The 18,332-nt window shown below is 37.1% G+C and overlaps 1 protein-coding gene across 1 annotated transcript; it reads right to left on the bottom strand.

The window, feature by feature from the left end:
* Positions 1–10,737: 10,737 nt before the first annotated feature.
* On the bottom strand, positions 10,738–18,331 carry MAGOHB (mago homolog B, exon junction complex subunit). Its single transcript, XM_072799019.1, has 5 exons — positions 18,156–18,331; positions 15,344–15,402; positions 14,515–14,625; positions 12,302–12,384; positions 10,738–11,078 (listed from the first exon to the last, which is right to left on the bottom strand). The coding sequence occupies exons 1-5, from the start codon at positions 18,247–18,249 to the stop codon at positions 10,979–10,981; spliced, it is 447 nt and encodes a 148-aa protein (XP_072655120.1). The 5' UTR covers positions 18,250–18,331; the 3' UTR covers positions 10,738–10,978.
* Position 18,332: the final 1 nt, after the last annotated feature.

Raw genomic sequence — 18,332 nt, 5'->3', positions numbered from 1 at the left:
TGACTATATCTTGCAAGAGGTGTGGAAAGCCTCCAGGGAACAAAGACTTTCCCTGGCAAACAGTTTACACTAAGCCCAACCACCTGGCAAGGGGCAGTGCAACCCTGCCCAGATACAGACACCTGAGAATCAGTATAGCAGGACCCTTCCCTAGAAGACTACTAGAAGAATAAGGAAACATCAAGTGTACTGACCAAGCAGCACTGGAAAGGTCCAAGATGGGGGAAAATAGTATATAGAACTAGAGGTTTCTTTCTTATGATTCATTTATCTTTCAGGTTAAAATTCTCCAATATTATTTCTTTTTCCTGTCTTGACTATAATATTTTATCAACTCTTCCTTTTTAAGTTTTTTTTTCTTTTTTTGACTTTAATATTTTACAATTACATGTTTTAGATATATTCTTCATTTTTGGTTTCTTTCACCATATTCAATTTTATTTTTGTGTGTGTATATATATATATATATATGCTTTTTAAAATAATTTTGGAATTTAGTACCTTAAAACATACAAAGCAAAATACACTCAGAACAAAGTGGATCACCACTTTGGTGAGATTATATTCTCTTGGTCCACTCTGTGAGATTATATTCTCTCTCCCACCATTCCCCTTCCTCCATTTTTTTAAAATTTCTTTTTCTTTTTCTTTGCCCTTTTTCTTTTATTTTCTGGTCCCTGATCTCTTCAGAATTATCTACTGTGTATTTTGCGTAAGTCGTGGTTGTTATTTTTGACTCTGCTCACTCATACAGCCATTCTGCACTGGAAAAAATGACTAGAAGGAAGAATTCACCACAAAAGAAAGAACTAGAGGTAATACTCTCTGCCACAGATCTACTGGATATGGATTTAAGTAAAATGTCAGATGGAGTTCACAATTACAATTATAAAGTTACTGGTTGTACTTGAAAAAAAGCTTAAAAGACTCTAGAGAATCTCTTAGTGTAGAAATGAGATCAGATTGAAATTAAAAGTCCTCTGAGATGTAGTCTAACTGGATGCTCTAACAAGTAGGGTAAATGAGGCACAAGAGAGAGTAAGTGACATAGAATACAAGTGGGTGGACAGAAGGAAGCTAAGGAAAAAAGAGAAAAACAACAAAAAGACCATAAGGAGAGGCTCCAGGAACTAAGTGATAGTTTGAAAAAAAAAATAACATTCATATTATTGGAATTCCAGAGGGCATGGAATCAGAGAGAGGACCATAAGATATGTTTGAACAAATCACATCTGAGAACTTCCTTAATCTAGGGGCAGGAATTCATCTCCAAGAGATGGAGAAGACACCTCCCCAAATCAACAAAAACTGAATCCACACTCTGACATAATATCGAAGCTTGCAAATTTCAGAGATAAAGAGAAAATCGTGAAAGCAGCTCAAGAGAAAAGATTCCTAACATATAGGGGAAGAAATATCAGATTAACAGCAGACCTATCCACAGAGACCTGAAAAGCCAGAAAGGGCTGCCATGATATATTCAGGGTACTAAACGAGAAAAATATGCATCCAAGAATACTTACTCCATCAAGGCTGTCATTCAGAATGGAAGGAGAGATAAAGAGCTTTCAGGACAGAGAGAAACTGAAAGAGTATGTGACCACCAAACCAGCTGTGCAAGAAATATTAAATGGGATCCAGTAAGTGAAGAAGGAGCCCAAAGAAAGAAAGACAATCTGCAGAAACAAGGACTGTATTGATAGGAAAATGGCACTAAATTCATATCTTTCAATAGTTACTCTGAACATGAACAGGCTAAATGTTCTAGACAAAAGACAGGGAGTATCAGACTGGATATTTTAAGAAAATGCTGTCTACAAGAGACTCATTTTAGACCTAAGGACACCTTGAGACTGAAAATGAGGGGGTGGACAACCATTTACCATGCAAATAAACCTCGAAAGAAAGCTAGGGTAGCAATCCTCATTTCAGATAAATTAAATTTTAAACCAAAGACTGTACTAAGAAATGAAGAGGGACATTATATCATACTTAAAGGGTCTATCCCTATTGGATTTATATAGAATTTATATAGAATGTAGAATATAATTTATATAGAATTACCATATAGAATGTAGTAAACTCAACACCCAAAAAAAACAATCTAGTCAAGAAATGAACAGATGACATGAACAGATATTTCTCCGAAGAAGACCTACACAAAGCCAACAAACACATGAAAAAGTGCTTCATATCACTTGTCAACAGGGAAATACAAATGAAAACCACAAAGAGATACCATCTTACACTGGTGAGAATGGCTAAAATTAACAAGACAGGAAACAACAAGTGTTGGTGAGTATGTGGAGCAGGATGAGTGTTATATCTTTATAAGATTAATCAGGCAATGGCTTGGATGGCAGATAGGCATAGAGAAAGCTGTGATTTAGTGGGATGGCACTGGTCTGGATGTGCAGTTACCAGGGCCCAGTGCAGAATGTCACCAGAAGTTTAACAATGTATTTCCATAGAACTACTCTATGACCCAGCAATTACACTACTGGGTATTTACCCCAAAGGTACAGATGTAGTGAAACAATGCAACACCTGCACCCCAGTGTTCATAGCTGGAATGCTCACAATAGCCAAACTGTGAAAGGAGTTAAGATGTCCTTCAACAGATGAATGGATAAACAAGTGATTATACACACACACACACACACACACACACACACAATGGAATATCATTCAGCCATCAGAAAGAATGAATACCTACCATTTACATCAACATGGAAGGAACTGGAGAGTATCTTGCTGAGTGAAGTAAGCCAATTGGAGAAAGACAATTATCATATGGTTTCACTCATATGTGGAATATAAGAAACAGTGAAAGGGAGTATAAGGGAAAGGAGGGAAACTGAGTGGGGGGAAATTAGAGATGAAGACAAAGCAAACCATGAGAGACTCCTAACTCTGGGAAAGAAACAAAGGGTTGCAGAAGGGTAGGTGAGTGGGGGACTGGGGTAAACTGGGTGAAGGGCATTAAGGAGCGCACATGATGCGATGAGCAATGAGTATTATACTATATGTTAGCAAATTAAATTTAAAATAAAATATTGGGGGGATCCCTGGGTGGCTCAGCGGTTTGGTGCCTGCCTTCGGCTCAGGGCATGATCCTAGAGTCCCGGGATCGAGTCCCACATCAGGTTACCTGCATGGAGCCTGCTTCTCCCTCTGACTGTGTCTCTGCATCTCTCTCTCTCTCTCTCTCTCTCTCTCTCTCCCATCTCTCATGAATAAATAAGTAAAATATTTTTAAAAATAAATAAAATGAAATATTAAAAACAAAAATAAAATAAAGATATATATATATTCATTAATCATACAGATTGTAACAAAATTTACTTAGGCAATACCCTACTGTTGGACATCTGGGTTATTTCCCAATTTTTTGCTAGTGTAAAAAATATTTCACCTACTTTTGAATGATGTCTTAGGAAAAATATTTAAACATGAAATTAGAGGATCAATACAAAAAAATGTTAATACGTATTGCCCAGTGCCTTCCAGTGAAGCTGTTCCCATTTATATATGACCAATTGTGTGTGAAAATGTTCACATTTTATTTTTTAAAATAAGATACTGTTGAAGTATTCCTCTACTTAAATTTTATGTGAATCTTAGTTCATGAAGATCCACAACCTTCCAGCTAGTGGAAATTGGTTTCTATAACTGCTTCTGAGGCAGGACTTATCATTATACACCCAAATCTCACTGAAGTTCATTTTCATATATACAGGCCTTGTCAATCTTCTGACATACAGCTCTGTGAAGTCAACTAAAGTACTCCTCAAAGCAGAGGATTAGGGTTAATATAGAGTATGGCAGAAGAGGAGTGAGGTGGGATGAGAAACAGAAATTGGTCATCTAGAGACAGCTCATCCTTCACCAGGCTCTAACCAAATTCCTTGCTTATTCTTTTCATCCCTTACCAACCTCCAGCTGCAACTAAACCATGGTACTTTAGAAGGCCTTCCCATTCTTCAGTTTGCTCATGTCCCCCACCTCTCATCCAAACTACTTTCCAAACAGAGCTACTGAATATTCTGACCACAGGGATCAGTCTAGGTAATGCTGCTGTTCCTTGGCCCTCCACTGACCCACTTCAGCCCCCAAAGCAGTCTTCCACTAATCATCATGTGCAAGCAATCATCTGAAATATTTCCCAGACTGATGTAATTCAATTATATAAGCAAAGTTTTATGAGTGGAGTCTGGACACTCAGTAAACCCATTGCACCATAATTAATTAATTAATTATTAATTATTATTAATTATTAATTATGTCTGCTGAGACAACATAGGAAGTGGGAATGGGAGAAATATTAATGGTCATTAACTGTAATTTATTGAAGGACCCACTGGATATAAAACCATATCAAAACTTCCCAACACTGATAGCTGTTTATTATTGTCCCCATTTTACAAATGAAGAAACTAATGTTAAGAAGTTGACTTGCCAAAAGACACATTATTGCTAATTCTTGACCCATGTTTAAAATCAGGTTCATTGAATGTTAAATATTATTTTTTGAGGTCCAAGTTTCAAATTCTTTCTACCTGTAAAAATGTGAAGCAAGTCTCTCAATCTTCAAGACTATTTCCTCATATGTCTGTAAGAATATCATTCACTTCATAGGCTGGGAAAAATTCAATGAGATTAGCACTAGATATGATTTCCAGACTTCAAAATTAATAACTATTCATTTTTTCCCCTCTCTCCTAAGGTTCTATAAATAGTGGAAGAGCCAGGGTGGCAGTCCGGAAATGCTGACAGGCTGAGCTACTTTCTCTCTCCTCACATGTCAGTTTTGCAGTGTAGATGCTTGGAAAAAAAGTGTGTGAGGAGGGGCAGGGGGCACATTAATACAATTTAGGAGCAGGGAACATATGGCAGTTCACTCCTGACTCCCTAGAAAAACCATTCTGTGACCTCAGGTCCAATTATTCCTATGTTGCTGTCCCATGCAGATACTAGTAATGCTGAATCTTCATTCTGTTTTGATTTACATCCAGCGTCAGGGAGAGTGTGACTAGTTCTCACGATGGAGGCTAGACATGTACAGGATACTGTTTTACACTACCACAGTGGTCTGTCTTCTCTATGTAAACACTGTAAGCCAAGCGTCATGTCGGTCTAGTTCCTTACTATAACTACAGCATAGACAAGAGATATGATGCCTACATGTGCACATGATGAACAGGTTGTTCAAGTTCAGAGAAACTGACTATAAATCTAGATTTTTCAGTTGTAGAGAGTATAATTAAGATGAATGATTGGAGAGCCAAATTGTGTAGCTGCTCCCTCCAAACTAGGTGTTTGGTTTGTTTGTCTTATTACTAAGACCTACTTTCTGGAAAGAAGCAAATTTATTCTTAAAAGAGAAGACAAGCAGCATCAGATAATAATGGCAGCGACTTCAGCGGGGACTAATTGAAACTCCTAGCATGGCCTTTTGATCAAAGCAACACAAAACTGGTAGCACCAAACCTCATCTGTCACAAATACTAGTTTATAAAACAGAAAGATGAAAATTTGAAGAATATTTTGAATGTTGATTGTACTGTCTTCCAAATTCACTTAGGTGCAAACACATATACACACTAGGAATATATAAAGCATTCATTTATTTACTTCCTGGCTGCTTTGCTATAAAGCCTTTTTTCACTTGGGACACCAGATATTTTACAGCAGCCCTTACTGACCATATGAGCTTTGTCAGCTAGCTTAGTTCACAGCTTCTATCACACCAAGTTTTCTGGTCACACCTTCAAACCACAATGGCTTATCATTTCACAGCAGCTAGCTGTTGTTACACTTGTAGGCCAAAGTGAAGGATGTCTAGAAGAAACACTGGCTCCCAGGGAAAGATGGTCTGCATCCCTCTAAGTGAGAAGAGAACCTCACCTAGCCAGTTTCCCACTTCCACAGTTAGACTCAATGTCTAACCTTTATGACATGCTAAATTTCTGGTTCTTGCTGTAAACACTCAACAGCCCTTGTTTGAGTTTCCGGTTCCCCTAATTAGCTACTACATTTCTCCTTCCTTTTTACAATAAAAGCTTATCAAGTGCCCTAGAGTTAAAATCCTTTATAAGAGCCCAACTTCCTTTCAGGGGTCAATCAAATAGTATGCACCCTTTCTCCAATTTCTAAAGGCTATTTGGGCTCTCTGCCATTAAAAGAAAACCTGTCTATTCACAGGTTGAAAGGGAAAATAGGTCTGCAAAGTAGAGGCATAATTAAGAATTTGATGATTCAATTAGTGTTCCCTCCACTATTTCAAACAGTTCAGACCCTTAAATCATTCATTTACCTTTGTTGTTTATCTTTTATTAAATTTTGTGGATTTTATCTTCTAGCTCATTACCATATAATGCTAGGAAGCCAATTATTAAATTAATCAACAAATTTGATGTTCACTCAAAAACCTACACATAGATGTTTATAGGAGCTTTACTTAATCGCCAAAACCTGGAAGCAACCAAAATGTCCTTCACTGGATAAATGAATAAAATAAGAAAAAATGAGCTATCAAGTCATGAAAAGACATGAAGGAAACTTAAATGTGTATTACCAATAAAAGAAGTAAATCTGAAAATCTACATATTGCAGATTTCCAACTATATAGCAGTGTGGAAAAGATAAAGCTATGGAGACAATACAAAGAGCAGTGGTGATGATGAGGGTAGGGGATGAGGATAGGGAGAAATGGATGGAGCACAGAGGAATTTTAGTGTTGTGAAAATACTAGCCCTGATACCATAAGGATAGATACATATCATTACACATTTGCCCAAACCCATACAATGTACACTGCCAAGAGTGAACCCTAATGAAAACTATGGGCTTTAAGTGATTATGAAGTCAATAGAGCCTCATCAAATGTAACAAATATAACACTCTGGTGGGAAATGTTGGTAACAGGAGGTTACGGATGGGTGGCACTGGAGTATATGAGAAATCTCTGTCCCTTCCTCTCATTTTTCTATGAACCCAAAATTGCTCCTAAAAAAAGTCTTTGAAAAACATCACAGGGATTAGTGGTTGAATTTACAGTACAACCCATGTTCACAAGTTTCATGTATTTCAAAACAAAATAGTCTAGCAATAGGATATACAAAATAACAATTTAGCTATCATTTAAATTTATACTTAAAGTGATCATATGTATACCCTCAGCCTGGTATCAACGAAATACCCGCCTGCACTCTAAACTATAAGCAGCAGAGGCACAAAACCTGGAAACTCAAAATAAAATAAAATAGAATGGTAGAGGCTGACAGATCATCCCAATTCTCACCATTCCTCTTTGCCATCGTCTATTGCTTTGGTTAAGCAACATTAAAGTGCTCTACTCAAGAAATTAGGATCACAGTTGGACCACATCCAAAAGACACAACCTTATCCAAAGTGTTTGAATATACAACTCTGTGGCAGGAGTATGTACATTTGCAAAGTTCAATGTAACTGAAAGGTTTTCCATTACGAAAGAAATTAATCTCCCAGATCAGACTAAGTTACAAAGGCAAATAATCTGATGGCAGTAAGTACAAAAGACAATCAGATGTCAACTTTTGCAAAGCACCTACTTCATGGAAAATATTGCGTTAAGTGATGGGAAGCAACACTCCATCCCATAAAGGAGCAAAGGAAGGATGGGGCACAGAACCAATACTTGGGAAATAAGTTTTGATTATTGCAAGAAGTCTCTTTATGATGGGGAGGAGGGGAAGGGAAAACGTATCTGCTGACCTGAGTGCTGTAGTATTCTAGTTTCACATAAAACTAGCATTATACAAAACTTGTTAGTGATCACTGTCCACAACAGCATAAAATCAAGTAAGAGAGGGATCCCTGGGTGGCGCAGCGGTTTAGCGCCTGCCTTTGGCCCAGGGCGCGATCCTGGAGACCCGGGATCGGATCCCACATCAGGCTCCCGGTGGTGCATGGAGCCTGCTTCTCCCTCTGCCTGTGTCTCTGCCTCTCTCTCTGACTATAATAAATAAATTAATAAAAAAAAAAAAAAAAAAAAAAAAAAAAAATCAAGTAAGAGCCAGTTCAATTAAGGTATAGGAATCAGAGACAGGGACACCTGGGTGGCTCATCAGTTAAGCATTCATTGCCTTTGGCTCAGCTCCATAATCTCTATGTCCTAGAATGGAGTCCTGCCTCAGGCTTCCTGCTCAGCAGGGAGTCTGCTTCTCTCTCTACCACTGCCCCTCTGCACCACTCATTCTCACTCTATCTCAAATAGTCTTTAGAAAAGAAAAAAGAAAGAAAGAAAAAGAAAGAGGAAAGAAAAAAGAAAAAGAAAGAAAGAAGAAAGGAAAGAAAGAAAGAAGGAAGGAAGGAAGGAAGGAAGGAAAGAAAGAAAGAAGAAAGAAAGAAAGAAAGAAAGAAAGAAAGAAAGAAAGAAAGAAAGAAAGAAAGAAAGAAAGAAAGAAAGAAAGAAAAAATAAATCAGAGACAATATAAAATATTTATCTTACTGACCTAGCCTCCAATCTTGGTTTGAATAGGAGAAACTCAGCAGACAGTGGGGACAGAGCATAACAAGTTAAGTCAGCACTGGAAGTGCTGAGAATGAAGACAAGGAGTAACATGTTAAAGATGTTTTGATCTAAGGACTATTACTCCCAACATTGTTGCAGCTTGATCATCTTATCAATGTCTTACTCAGGAGCCACAAAACAGTTATTTTGAGGAGCAACCAAACATTGTGGGCACACAGGTTAAAAGCGCACTTGTTTCTCCCTTTCTCCTTGAGGTTGGCACCTAAGTATAAGAAAATTACATGATTTTACACTGTATATCAATGTCTACAACTTGAACAGAAATGTTTCTTTTCATAAGAGACCTGGAGGTGATAACAGTATCATCTTGCACAGTGGAGATCAGGCAACTTTCCAGGGCAAACCTGGATGATGGCTATACATTTTCACTCAATGTGCAAGATCAAACAGGATTACATGGCAAACAGGATACCAAGAAATGCTCTACAGCTACAATGTCCAAAGGGTAGGCACAAGGCACACAAGCTATCTAAATTTGATCAAAACTACATAGCACTAAAAAGTGGCCTGTTGACACCAATTATACCAGTTATTTTATTCTTAAGTGAAAAATCAACAGGACAGGATTTAGAAGAGATTTACTTCAGTAAAATATTATTAAGTATAGAATCTAGAGTGGTTGTGAGTTTTACAATTCTTGTAACAAGTTTTATACTTGGGGATCCCTGGGTGGCGCAGCGGTTTGGCGCCTGCCTTTGGCCCGGGCGTGATCCTGGAGACCTGGGATCGAATCCCACGTCGGGCTCCCGGTGCATGGAGCCTGCTTCTCCCTCTGCCTATGTCTCTGCCTCTCTCTCTCTCTCTGTGACTATCATAAATAATTAATTAATTAATTAATTAAAAAAACAAGTTTTATACTTGAAATTTTTCATAATTTTGAAAAATATTTTTAATTGAATAGGGCTATAAATTCAGTTAGACTAACCACATCTCAAGTACTTATGTTGCTACCTTATTGGACTATAGATATAGAACATCTCTATTATCTCAAAGAAGTTGACTGGACAGTCACTAGAACAAAGCTCAGGAGTACTGGCAAACCTTCAGAGACCAATTCTACCAATGAGGTGACCCAGTAAGTCCTGACTGACCACAGGGCAAGTGAATTATCACTACCAGGATGGCACACTTTTAAAAAGTAGAGGTTCAGATGGAGGAAGAACAATACCAGGGGCATAGTTACTAACAGGGGAAGTAATTAAAGATCAAGTCTATCAGCAAGAGGTTGCAGGGAACTGAAAATCATGAGTTGAACCTATGCTCATTTATAATTAGAATACATAGACACGAACATGTGCATTAAAGTCTCAATTTTTAATAACTTATAATGCTGAGAACTTATTTCCTACAAAAATACAATATATTGTGAAATATCTTATTGATAAAATCTTTTGTGAAATAAGGAGGGGATCCTTGGGTGGCTTAGCGGTTAGGTGTCTGCCTTCGGCCCAGGGCGTGATCCTGGAGTCCCAGGATCAAGTCCCACAACAGGCTCCCTGCATGGAGCCTGCTTCTCCCTCTGCCTGTATCTCTGCTTCTCTCTGTGTGTCTCTCATGAATAAATAAATAAAATCTTAAAAAAAAAAGGAATAAAGGCATAATAAAAGATATGTTTAACTTGGAGTGCTGACTTCACTGTTGTAATCCTGTAGGCAATTACTGACTATGCCAAAAATATTTAAATTCTAATAATTTCTGTAAGGTTGTGATAAATGTAAAAACCTGATGTAAACAACTACTAGGGCAGCCCCAGTGGCGCAGCGGTTTGGCGCCGCCTGCAGCTTGGGGTGTGATCCTGGAGACCCAGGATCGAGTCCCATATCGGGCTCCCCGTGTGGAGCCTGCTTCTCCCTCTGCCTGTGTCTTTGCCTCTCTCTCTCTCTGTGTCTATGAATAAATACATAAAATCTTTTAAAAACAAAAACAAAACAAAACAAAAAAACAACTACTAGAGGCACCAAAAATTAAGTCCCATTAGGTATGGAAGAAATAAAGGAAGATTACAATTGCCTTTAATGAATGAAAATCTAGCAAAATATTTCTGCCTGAAAGAACTTCTGGCATAGGACGTACCTACTAAAACAACTCTTTATTATCTTACACTGAATAAACAGACTTGGCCTTGTGAAAAAAAGAACAAAAGCAAAAAAATCACTCTCCATTCAGGCTTTGATATGTTTTATTAGAGCAAACTCTCAACAAAAGGTTGCTTTTATTTACAGAATTTCATGTGTAAGGACTGTCTAACCACTTGGACCCAAGTGAGAATAACCATTAGCCTATTTATGTATTTTCTTATTTTTAGTTGGCATACAAAAAAAAGTTTCACATTTATAAAAATCCCAATAGTGTAAATGACAAACCCCTAATTAAATATAAAAACAGCTTCAAAAACATACAATTTAGATTGGTTTAATCTTGAAATGTAATCCAATAAGACTAAATACTAAACATTTCAGGTCCTGTACCAAATAGTAAAATACTCGAAGGCCTTCAGGATCCCTAAAATTTAAAAAGATAAAAATTATTATTTCGTTCCTAAAATAAAACGCTTAATTTTAAAGTTAATTCCCAAAACAAAACAAAAACCAAAACAAAGGCATTCAGGAGAAAGGAAGGATCTGTCTCAACGAAAATGAACAAACTAAACAATTATCTCTGGATTTTCTACAAAAAATATAAATTTTCTTCACCAGTATTCATTACATATTTAAGTATTTATTTTCTTATAAAAGTAATAGCTATACATATCAAGAACAGAGAAAGTATATAAAATTATAAAGATAGAAAAAATAATATCCATAATACTATTAAATGTCACTCCTCACAGAATAACTATAAATATTTTGGCATTTCTCTATTTTCATAACTAAAATCATTCCCTGTGCTCTTTTTAACATTACTTTTTTGGTTACATTAAAAACAATTCACAAATGACTTTTAATTAACAATTCTTTGTTAAGACCTTTTGATTTCTTCCCAATTTTAAGACTTTAGTGACCATTTTCTTGAATAATAAAGCCTTTTCATTACTTTGACAGTATATCCATAAAATAGATGTTCAGAAATGAAATTACTAAGTCAAAGATGAGTTTACAATCTTAACAGTTTTTCATGTATAATCATCACACTGCTTTCCAAAGAAAACTGTACCAATTTAAGATCCCAGTTAGGGTATGAATACCACATCCTCCCTAACTGTGGGAAAATCAATGGATAGTTCAAAAATCTGGTTGGTCTTGATGAACCTAGCCTTTTGTATGTAATAGTTATTATGCATTCATTCTTTTCTCCTTTCCTCTAATTCTTTTCTCCCTTCCTCTAATTAATTAATTTATTAATTAAATTTCTTTCAAATATTAAACTCAAGAAGAAAAGTGATATGATATTAAGCTACTGAGGTGATATAATCAATAAGGATTTCTTTAAAAGATTATGAAACTTTATCCAGATTTTTACCAAAAACAGTTATTAAAATTTGGTCACTGTTATACATAGTGATCAAATTAAGATTTTTTTTTTTAATCAGAAAAATACACTGTTAGTCACTGTCAAAGTGGTTAGGCAAAGCAAGTCTTTAATGACATAAAAGTCAGAATTATATCTGGAGAATAAACTGGTAAGTTACTATTGAAATAATTCCAGATTATGGCTACCATTTCCTTCTAAAATGAGCCTGTCAAATAAATTACATCAATTTAGTCAAAATACTTTAGCATACTCACTTTGACTGATTTACATCAATAAGAGAACCTATTTTTGATGTGGTAAAAGAAATGTGTTCATCTCCAATTACAATCTCAAGCTCCTGAAAAAAATAAAACAGATTAATGTAGTTAATATAAAACTCCATTTCAGAGACATCTGAATTCTTGTTGTCAAGAGATCCCAATTTTAGCTGCAAGTTTTCTAGCAGAGGAGAAAAAAAAAAAAAAAAAAAAAAAAAAACAGAAAAAAAAAAGAAACTTGACCTGATAGACATAAACTATGTAAAATAAAAACTCTGTAAAATAAAAATCCCATTGACTGCTCAGGAGTCCCCAATATTAGGATCAACTAAGACTGTTTTCCACAGATATTATAAATAAGACACTATACATATAAATGATGTATGTAAGAGTGACGCATAAACGACTCATAAAGCTTATGAAAACAGTGATATTTACAAGCAAATGATGGTACTGATATCTGAGTCCTGGGCTGTTAAGACTGAGAGACTCATAGTTGTTTGACTTCACAAAGCATGTAAAATTAATACCTACTAAAGCAAATGTAACATATTACAGACATTCTTAGTGTGCCCCAATTATTGTATAAATTTTTCCCTAGATTTTATCTGCAAATCTAAAATCAATAATTAAGAGGCTATGTGTGTAGTGATTTATCAAGTAAAATTAAAGAACATTTTAGCTATGTTTTGACCAAGAAACCTAATTATACACAGTTTATGACATGCACAAAATGGAGAATTAACTAAGGCTCTCAAACTATCATAGAATCTTTGACTTAAAGATCCAATTGATAGGGATACCTGGGTGGCTCAGCAGTTGTTGAGCGCCTGCCTTTGGCTCAGGTTGTGATCCCCAAGGTCCTACGATCAAGTCCCACATCAGGTTCCCCCAGGGAGCCTGCTTCTCCCTCTGCCTATCTCTGCCTCTCTCTGTGTCTTTCATGAATAAATTAATTAATTTTTTAAAAATCCAATAAATGATTTCTGGAACATGCCTACCCCTCCCTACTAACCAAAACACATAAACCCATCATCAAGTGGGTAGATGAAAATACTGAGTTCTCTCTGAGTCTAAAAGAGATAAATGATTTGCTGTTATGGTGTCTGTTTTTTAGTACATAAGTACCTATTGCATAAAAGAAACCAAGATTTAGGGGATCCCTGGGTGGCGCAGTGGTTTGGCGCCTGCCTTTGGCCCAGGGTGCGATCCTGGAGACCCAGGATCGAATCCCACATCGGGCTCCCAGTGCATGGAGCCTGCTTCTCCCTCTGCCTATGTCTCTGCCTCTCTCTCTCTCTCTCTGTGACTATCATAAATAAATTAAAAAAAAAAAAGAAAGAAAGAAACCAAGATTTAAAAAGTTACTTTTCAAAACTGTTTACAATATGTCACATAAATACTATTAACTATTACCTTTGCTTTCCTAAAAAATGCCTGTTTAAATAGAAGAGTTAAGTGATTGCACAGAACATCAGCATTTGATTTCTCCATATTTTCTTCCAGTCAAGGAAGGGGATATAAAGTATAATCCTCAGGAATATACAAAAATGAAATTAACTGTTTCTTCCTCCAGGATTTGTATTTCAATTCTCCAAGAGTTGAAAAGACCCAATCAAACTGTCTTTCTACAGAGGGAAATTAAGCCTTCAAACTTCTCCAGAGAAAAAAAAAAAAGAAGAAAAAAAAAAAAAAAAACAAACTTCTCCAGAAGCCCTTTGAGAAACATTAATTACTCCAAAGGGAACAACAGGAGGCAAATGCGGTAGTCAGTTTGCACAAAGACGCAATCAAATCCCTCTCTTGGGCCTAAGAGTTCTCAAAGTTATAAAAATGAAGAAAGTGAATTTTATAGTCAATAAGAATCTTGTCTTGAATTTCACACTGTACTTTTTCTTAATAGAATTAATATACAATAGCAATTATTCATAACAGTGTGAAAACATCATAACTTTAACTCGTGAAGCTACATAGAAGACTCGTCAGGAAGATGTCTAAATTCAGAGCTCTGCACTGACTCCTTTACTATTCAGAAGTAGGACAGAAAATGAGACTAAGTGAAATAAAATCAAAGAGTATTGATCAGATGCCTACTAAATAAATGGAAAACCAAAGAATCAATGAGGATCTATTCTAAATAAATAAGTAGAAACACAACATTTATATTACCAGTTTCTACTACCATGCCTAAAGAACCACTGAACACAAACCTGTCGGCCAACTCTGTCAGGGGGAGGCCACAATGCATCATCTTCTTTTGTAATTTCACTGTCATCAATAATCCTCTTCAGTTCTTCCATTACACTCTTGTGTACATAAGCCTGAAAACAAGTTACAATAAAAATTCCACAATGTCTATTTCTTCCCACAACTCAGGATGAAATGATAATACAAAGTTACAAAACCTAAATATTCAAAGAGAGTATCACAGGAAAATCTAATACTGATTCCAAAAGTACAAGTTGGGAGGGAATCACTCATCTTACAACTTTATTAACTCTCTTGCCCTTTCCTTTAATATATATCTGTTACTAAATTAAAATAAATAAATTAATAACTTCCACTAGCCCCTTTTTAAAACTTTGGATCTGCCTTTGTAACACGGAACTCAAATACATCTGAATGGTTAATGGTGATTTGGAAAATCTGTGGTGAACAGAGACAAATACAAGTACATATCCCAGTTACTGCTCTGAACTTTTTCTTACTTAGCCCTAACTTTTGAGCCTTTCATGTAAAATTCACTGTGTTTAAATCTTGACTATCCATTAGTTTAATAAGGAGTGGGATAAGGAGACATAACTAATTATAAAATGAATGAAATTATATGTTCAAAAGTGGGACTACAACTTAATATACTCAGATTGCATCTTCTTCTGTTACACATGCTACCGTTATATCTAATTTAAAGACTCCCTTTTCAACCTATAAATTGGCTTCTTTACAGCAATACAGCCTTAGGTGTATTTTTGTAAATTCAAAAATGACATGAAGAAAATGGTCTAAATGTAGAAAATTAGACATTCAAAAAGAACTTACCTCCTTTCTGATCATGACATCATTTTTGTAATTGCTGTTGTTCGCGTATCTAAGCTTTCCTGTGGGGAATACAAAAAAATTCAATTTATAACTGCAAAAACTGCTATAAATAAATAAACAAATAAATAAATAAATGACAATGAAAGCAATTTTGAAGGTAAAGATGATTTATACTATTTTCATTAATATTTCTGCCCTTTCAGCATAAGATCAATGCTAGACCTGTAAACACTCAAATATTTGTTGGTAAAAAGTTGGCTAAAGGTGAAGCCAGTCATTTTCAAAACTTTCACGCCTTCAATAGATTTTTAAAGTATTTAACATAATTTTTAAATATTTCATGCCTTCAATATAATTCAATATAATAGAGGGGTCATTTTTAAGGCTCATTTGCCTAAGCTGTCATGAACTAAACAGGGACTCTGAAAAAGGAATTAACATTTTTTTTAAAGCCTATGTAATAGGTCTCTATTGGCCCTAAGTCATTTACCCAGAGCATTAGATCTAATCGGTAAAACAACCCTTAAAAGGTTTTATTCTCTCAACTATTCATAGTTGAGAAAACAGAGTTAAATAACTTGCCCAGGGTCACAAAGATTCAGTTCTAGGTCTACCTTCTTCCAATACTCCTGCTTTCCCCACTACTCCAAAGTGTTCTTTTAATTATCTCCTTCAAATTAATCTATGCATGGCAATGCTACTATTTAACACTGTGGCTAAGATACAAAACTATGTACTGCTTCTAGATAAAAGTCGGCCAGTTTGTTAGCTGACCTACACTTAACTTTAATCCATGACTTTTGTACTCCCTGATGCATGCTTCTCCTCATAGCTATAGTCAGTTGTTCATATACATATGTAATGTGGTCCTGATCTCTAAAATGATAGGTTACCCTAGTGCAGTGACCCTTGATCACTGAAGGAAGTATATGGAATGGTGTGGTGGCAGACAACTGGATGAAAACCACTGTTCTGGCATGAACTCTCCCTGATAAATGAGACTACTTAATTTATGTGACTAAACATGATCTAGGCAAGCTGAAAGCTGTTTACAGGCAAAAGCACTAAAAGGAGTATCACCTAAGAAAAGATTAGATGGAGAATTTAGGTAAATTTGGCTCCTTAGCTAAATTTAGAAGAGACATGGCAAGAACATAGGAGAATAGTGATTAAGGTTTCTGAACTGCAGGGCTGTAGTTACTTTGAGTTTCTTTTTATGTCTGATACTATTCCCCCTTCTCTAATATGTGATGATGCTTCTGTGCTTTATCTTTCACTCTCACAGAACTCTGTCCAAAGCATAACACATCATTTAATATCCACACTGTTTTATGGCTAGTTTTACATCTTTGTTACCCAAAGCAAAACTCCTTCAGAGAAGTTGAAGAGACTTGCTCATTATTGTACCCTCAATTTTTGTATTTTACATGTTGCCCAGCATATAACGGGCATTCAAAGACAGAAAAATCTATGCAGGTGGACTGTCCTGGTTCTAAGGAGAGTTCAATATACAATAACTCTCTAAAGAGAATCAGGGCTCTCAAAACATAAAATATGCTGCACCTACAAGGCAGCAGTTTCCACCTTATCCTTTGTTCATGCTGCTTCCCACGGTCTGAATGTTGTTGTTTTTCCCTCACAGGCCAAGAAAATAGCTATTCTCGAGATGCCTGGGTAGCTCAGCGGTTGTGCGTCGGCCTTCAGCTCAGGTCGTGATCCCGGAGTCCCGGGATCAAGTCCCACGTCGGGCTCCCTGCATGGAGCCTGCTTCTCCCTCTGCCTGTGTCTCTGCCTCTCTGTGTCTCTCATGAATAAATAAATAAAATCTTAAAAAAAAAAAAAAAAAAAGTCTATTCTCATTTCAAGACTCATCTTGAAAGAGGTTTTGGGCTACCTCCACCATGATCTCAAACGCACCTTTGCCCCTCATTTTTTTTTGGCATGTATTTTTGGCATTTTGGCATGTAGAGAGAGTGTTTGAGACTCTAGTCCATGGTCTCCTTGGTGCCGGCCTCTCTGAACTAAATTCCTTTCTTGTTTCACCAACAGTAGATTCTCTGCCTTTGGATGTTATCAGCGGCTGCGCCCCCAATCTGGTCTGTTTGGGAACCCCAGAATAGCCCTGCATACCAGCTACAATTTCAAACGTTACCTTCTCTAGGAAGCTTTCCTCGACGCCTACATGTAGCCCTAACCATTCCCCTCTTTTGTATTCTTAACGCATCCTATGGGAACAACTATATTTAATCACCCAAACCACATCATTATACCCATTCTTCCATACGTGGAGCTTCCTTCTTCAGAGTGGGTCTCATTCCTATTCCTAGACACGTGGCCTTACAGACAGCGCCTGAACGAATACAATGGTTGAATGGGGAGTCCGAGAATCACCGGTCCCCGAAAGATTTTAAGCATCCATTGGGCCAGTGCGTGGTGGGATGTTCTTTAAAATGTTCAAGGATGACGTCAAGTAAACTAGATGGCATTAGGGTCTCTTCCGGTGCGCTGAACGTGGGATTCTCATTATCCTATGTTCAAGTTTTCAGTACCTGGCAGGATTCGATTTTCTGAATTCATCTACACCCGTGAATTTTCTTTTATGCAGAGAACCAACTTCTGCTTCTGAGAGTCTTCAGTTCGTATTTACTCCGGCTCTAGCCGTGACCTCGGCCCCCACGACAGACTCGCAAGCCCCCCGACGCTGGCTCACCGCACCCCGCCTCCTCCGAGTCCTCTCCGCCCCGCTTCCCCCAGCCGCGCATCGCGCTAGGCTGCGGCGGCGGCGGCGGCGGCGCCCCGCTCCGCTGCTCACCGTCTGGCCGAAACTCGAACTCCAGAAACTCGTGTCCAAACTTGCCCTTGTGCCCTACGTAGTAGCGCAGGTAGAAATCGCTGGCCATAGCCATGTTTGCGCCCCCTGAAGCCCGCCCAAGGCCTGGCCAACGTGCCGCCGGGCGCCTGGCAGCCACGTCATCGCGCGGGATAAATG

The sequence above is a fragment of the Canis lupus genome, chromosome 25 (genome assembly GCF_048164855.1).
Source record: "Canis lupus baileyi chromosome 25, mCanLup2.hap1, whole genome shotgun sequence".
In the NCBI taxonomy this organism is placed as follows: Eukaryota; Metazoa; Chordata; class Mammalia; order Carnivora; family Canidae; genus Canis; species Canis lupus.
Note: the sequence above shows the minus strand (reverse complement) of the source record. Positions and strands in the feature narration are given on the sequence as shown.

Bases quoted from the DNA above. Each gene is read 5' to 3' on its own strand.
- MAGOHB (XM_072799019.1), bottom strand. From the start codon at position 18,249: ATGGCTATGGCCAGCGATTTCTACCTGCGCTACTACGTAGGGCACAAG. The intron at 14,626-15,343 runs GTAAGTTCTTTT...ACTTGTTTTCAG, and splicing joins ATGTCATGATCAGAAAGGAG to GCTTATGTACACAAGAGTGT. The intron at 12,385-14,514 runs GTTTGTGTTCAG...TATTTTTTTCAG, and splicing joins CTGACAGAGTTGGCCGACAG to GAGCTTGAGATTGTAATTGG.